The sequence below is a fragment of the Meleagris gallopavo genome, chromosome Z, assembly GCF_905368555.1.
Source record: "Meleagris gallopavo chromosome Z, MGAL_WU_HG_1.1, whole genome shotgun sequence".
Lineage (NCBI taxonomy): Eukaryota > Metazoa > Chordata > Aves > Galliformes > Phasianidae > Meleagris > Meleagris gallopavo.
This window is the reverse complement of record NC_139435.1, coordinates 72833394-72837791: the sequence shown is the minus strand read 5'-3', so window position 1 is coordinate 72837791 and position 4398 is coordinate 72833394. Positions and strand designations below refer to the sequence as shown.

Below are 4398 nucleotides of genomic sequence, written 5' to 3'. Positions count from 1 at the left end.
GTACGTTGTTTTTATCATTATGAATTGATAAATGCTTTTCTTTTATCAGACTGTAGATTTAAAGATTTAAAAATACAGATGTCAAGATAAAAAATATTTTGTGGGAATGTGTCTGTAGTATATTACATATACTTTGGGGGGCATGATTTTCCACTTTACTAGTTTGTATGGAACTCATTGCATTTATGGGATGATTTTCCAGCTGAGATAAATACATGCAAAGGAAATGAGCTCTGCGTGACTGTGAGGAAGTGTTGCTAATTGTGAGGTATAGCTTCTCCTCTTACTTGCAGGTGAACAGGCACGCCTGCTCTTGTATCTGAATGAGTGGGTGACTGCATGTTGTACTCCTGAGTGTCTTGTACGAGGAGGATGTTTTCTGCTTCTGCTGTGAGTTGCCACTCAGACACACCACTGAGGTGGGATACAAGGTAGCTCAGCAACTCTGACAGTTTCAGTGTTGCTGGTGCATTTCTGTGCAAGTGTGGAGAGTTTTTTGTGCATGGGAAGTTAATCAGGCGCGCTGTGCTGGTGACTTGAGAGTCTTTCTTGCACCTGTCAATTTAATGTTAATTAACTTACAATATTCCACAGTATCAAAAAGAATAGTCCTGCCTGCACCTCCTATCCACTGAACAGTTAAAAATTGTGGCCAGATCCACAATGTTTTCATCTCACTTGGAAACAACCTCTCTGTTTTAATTCACTTGACTGCTTAGTTTGTATGACAGATACTGGAGAACAGTAGAAAAATTAGAAAAGCATGTCTTAGGACTTACTTTCTAAAAAAACAAACAAACAAACAAAAAAAAAAAACAAAAAAAACACCACAAACAAACCCAAAACATATTAATTAGTCCAAAGAAGGTTTCCATATGGAATACATATTGTATAAAGGCTCTTCTGTGTTTCTACTAATAGACTTTTGATCTACAGGCATGTTATAAAAATAAGATTGCTGCGTGGTCTTTGCTGTATGTGGTGTAGTTTTTTGTTTTTGAGGTATGGAAGAATGATGGAGTCCTGTTGTTGTGTTTTTGTTGTGTGTTGTTTTTTTTTTTTTTTTTGAGTGGAGGACACCATATGATAGTGTTTATCACAGAAATCGATGCTATGGCCATAGTAGCAAACTCACCTTTCCTGGCAAAGTTTACTATCCCTTCAGAATATTACTATGATAATTTAGCTTTGCTAATAATTTGACAGAATGAAGTGGGAGAAGTGATCATGAAAAAAGGAAAACAATTGACTTTAAAATGCTTGGGCAGTGGAAGCATAGGGAGGTATACTAACTATATGAGGCCTAGTTTGGCCTGGTTCCATGACTTAATGGGTTGGGGGACTCATCTTCTGAGGGATGGGGAAGGGTGAGAAGGTGAAAGGTAGTGAGATGGGCCTAAAAAACCAGTGGCAGTTAGCTAAGGGAGAAAGCTAATTTACTAAATCTGATAGTGTAATGCAAAATAACACAATATGTTATGGTTGAAATTGAGGTTAAGAAGTCAAATAAAATGAGAGCGTGTGTCCAAAACAAAAGGTCTTTCTCTAATGCTGTAGGCAAGATGGTTAGGGAGCACACACTGCAGTGATAAGCATAAAGAAGGGCACAGTCTCATGACTCTGGAACAGTTTTATCTTTCCCTCTGAATGGAAAACAGAAATGGAACAGTGAAAGTCTGCTGGGGGTTGGACTAGATGATCTCTGGAGGCCCCTTCTAGCCCTACGATTCTGTGAGATGTAGTTCTCTTCTCTGAAAGGTACCCTGGAGCTATTGACAATCCACAGAACTGGAACATTAACTCATAAACTCCCAGTGCATTACATGATGTTATGATGTGAAACATCAGAAACAGAAATCATACAGCCATGATATTCCATCCCTTATTCCACATCACCGTGTCATGCTTAGGATGTATACAAACAATAACTAACATGCACTGAACACATGTGCACACATGGAATTACTGACTGCACTCCCCAGCATCAAATTCTCTTATGGTCAACATTGAATGTCCCCATTTTTCTCCATCACCTACCAAGTGGACCCAGGTCCCTGAGCAGAAACAGTTCCATGGAGAAGTTTGCCCTTTCCAGAAGCTGGAAGGACCCAAACTGCTTTTCCCAACATGCTTTTTACATGTACCATAGGGACCTTATCTCCCTCTACAGTATATAGGGAGCTGGATTAGGCAGGACCATCTCGATTGATCTTCTAGGGTTGACCAACCAGGTGGCTTCTGCCAAATGCTTCTCCCAGTGCTTAAATGTTCTGCCACCCATTGCTTTCAACATGGTTTTTAACAACCCGTTGTACCATTTACTAGAAGCTGGTACATGATAAAGGATAGGATAAATCCACTCAGTGCTGTGATCTTTGGCCCAAGACTTTACAGGGGAATTTTTGAAATGAGTCCTATTATCTGACTCAGTTCCTTCTGGAGTGCCACGTCACCCCAGGACTTATTTCTCGAGACCTAATATGGTGTTGAGTTTGGTTTGGATATGTAACTTTTCATAGTTTGTCTGTCTTGAATCATTTGTATTATTGCATTTTGAGTTGTAAATGGGAAAGTTACACTCTTCCATTTCCTCTGTGAAATGATTAGGATGAACACAGTGCTTGCAGTCCTGTTGTACAGCTGCTAGTAAAAAATCTTGTGTGCGTGTGCAGGCCATCTGTAGTATTGTAGAATTGGTTTGGCACAACTTGTAGAACAGTACCTCAATGATTGCAGTTATTTTTCCTTTAAACAGGCTGTTTATCACAATTTGAAGCCTACTTCACTGCAACAACAGCTGCAGAGCATTCACCTGGACCAAGACAAAGCTGAGGCATTTGCTAGTGCATGGGCAGCTGCAGGTCAAGAGACAATTGAAAAGTTCAGACAGAGGATTTTGACCCCTCAGAAGGTAATTCTTATTTTTTTAAGAGATTGAAGATAAATAGTTTTAAAGCAAGGTGTCTAACATAAAAAAATCTATGACAGCACAAGGTACTAAAAAAAAAAAGGGTACTTACTAGTTAGTGGGTACACGTTATCAGTGTAATGAAGTTGTGTTGCCTCAAAGAGGTGTTTATGTGTTAGTTTAGCTGCTATAACTGTTTAAACTATGCAATGTAATGTGCCCTAAGTGTCATTTGTGATATGCTTTACACTATTTGAACATGCTTTACAGTAGGTCATGGGTGTTGAACTTCTTGGCTTGCCTAGGCCACGTGGGATGAATAGGAATTGTCTTGGGGCACAAGTGAAATATGTGGATAAGTGTATATAACTATCAAAACTTATTTTTAATATACTTGAATTAAAATGCAAAAAGCAGAGAGCAAGACAACCGTAAAACTTGTGGGATATTAGGATTTGTGAAACTTGTGCATCAGTTCAGTGGAAGTGGTTGCCGATCCTAGTGAGTTCTCAAGGAGGTTGACTGAGATTTTTGATGAAATATTTCTCTTCCTGTGCTGCATCATTGAGAATACTTGTTCACAAATGTGTGTACTGACAAAAAAAAAAAAGTGATGACATGAGCAAGGTATGACTGTTGAGTAAGGAATATTTTTCTCAGCTAAGACAGATCTTATGAAAGTGTAGTAAAAATATATGTTCAAATTTTAATTTGAGATCAATGTTTGATTGCAACTCTGTGCATTCCATTTGAAAATTTGCAGGTAACGTAGTTATGTTGTCTGAAAGTGGAGTTGGAAATATACCAAAAAATTCATGATTTTTTTTTTTTGGTAAATCTTGAAAGCTTTTCTCAAATTCCTGTATCAAAACTAAAAGCAAGGCTGCGTACTTTATGCCAACACATCAAAATGCATGAAACTATAACTTGACTTTGCCATAATTTGTTTCATTTTGAATGCAGTTACTTTTTGAAATGTAGCACAGATAAGGTGATTTTTCACCTTGAGGACACATTTAACTCATTTGAAGGAGAGGTCAAATCCACCAAAAACGCTAAATCTGTGAGCCACTTTTAATCTTCATGTTCTGGCACAATTTTTCCCTTTGATTCCATAAAGGATTTGATTTTGCTTCACGAATCATAAAGTCTTTTTGGCATTTCAGTCTAACTTTAGCCCCCTTCCTTCAGAAAAGCAAATGATGTCTTCGTAATCAGCATCCATACTTTTTAAGGATCTCCTGGAGCTGATGATGATTCAATCTCTTGGACTTTATTCATGGCTTTAATGATGATTTGCATGACATTATCTATTTTTAAAGCTTTGGCACAAAATTTTCCTGGATGTGTGATGCTGTGATATTTTATCAAATGTGAGTTATCAGTGGCAGCTGCATAACTTTCTACTAATCTTACAGGTCCATCTTTTTTCTACGGACTATCACCAGGGTGTCATCAGTAGCTGTACCTGATATGTTGATGAAGATTAA

General features: G+C 38.0%; 1 protein-coding gene across 4 annotated transcripts in view; it reads left to right on the top strand.

Moving 5' to 3' along the window:
• COMMD10 (COMM domain containing 10) overlaps window positions 1-4398 on the top strand; it is a 100329-nt gene that overhangs the window by 2020 nt on the left and 93911 nt on the right. For all 4 annotated transcript variants that reach the window (XR_014880279.1, XR_014880280.1, XM_085212597.1 and 1 more), the window contains exon 4: window positions 2756-2911. Coding sequence is in view for 2 of the 4 variants with exons in the window: in XM_085212597.1 (XP_085068723.1) it covers window positions 2756-2911 (156 nt within the window). In the remaining 2 variants the exon portion in view is untranslated. The remainder of the gene's footprint in view (window positions 1-2755; window positions 2912-4398) is intronic.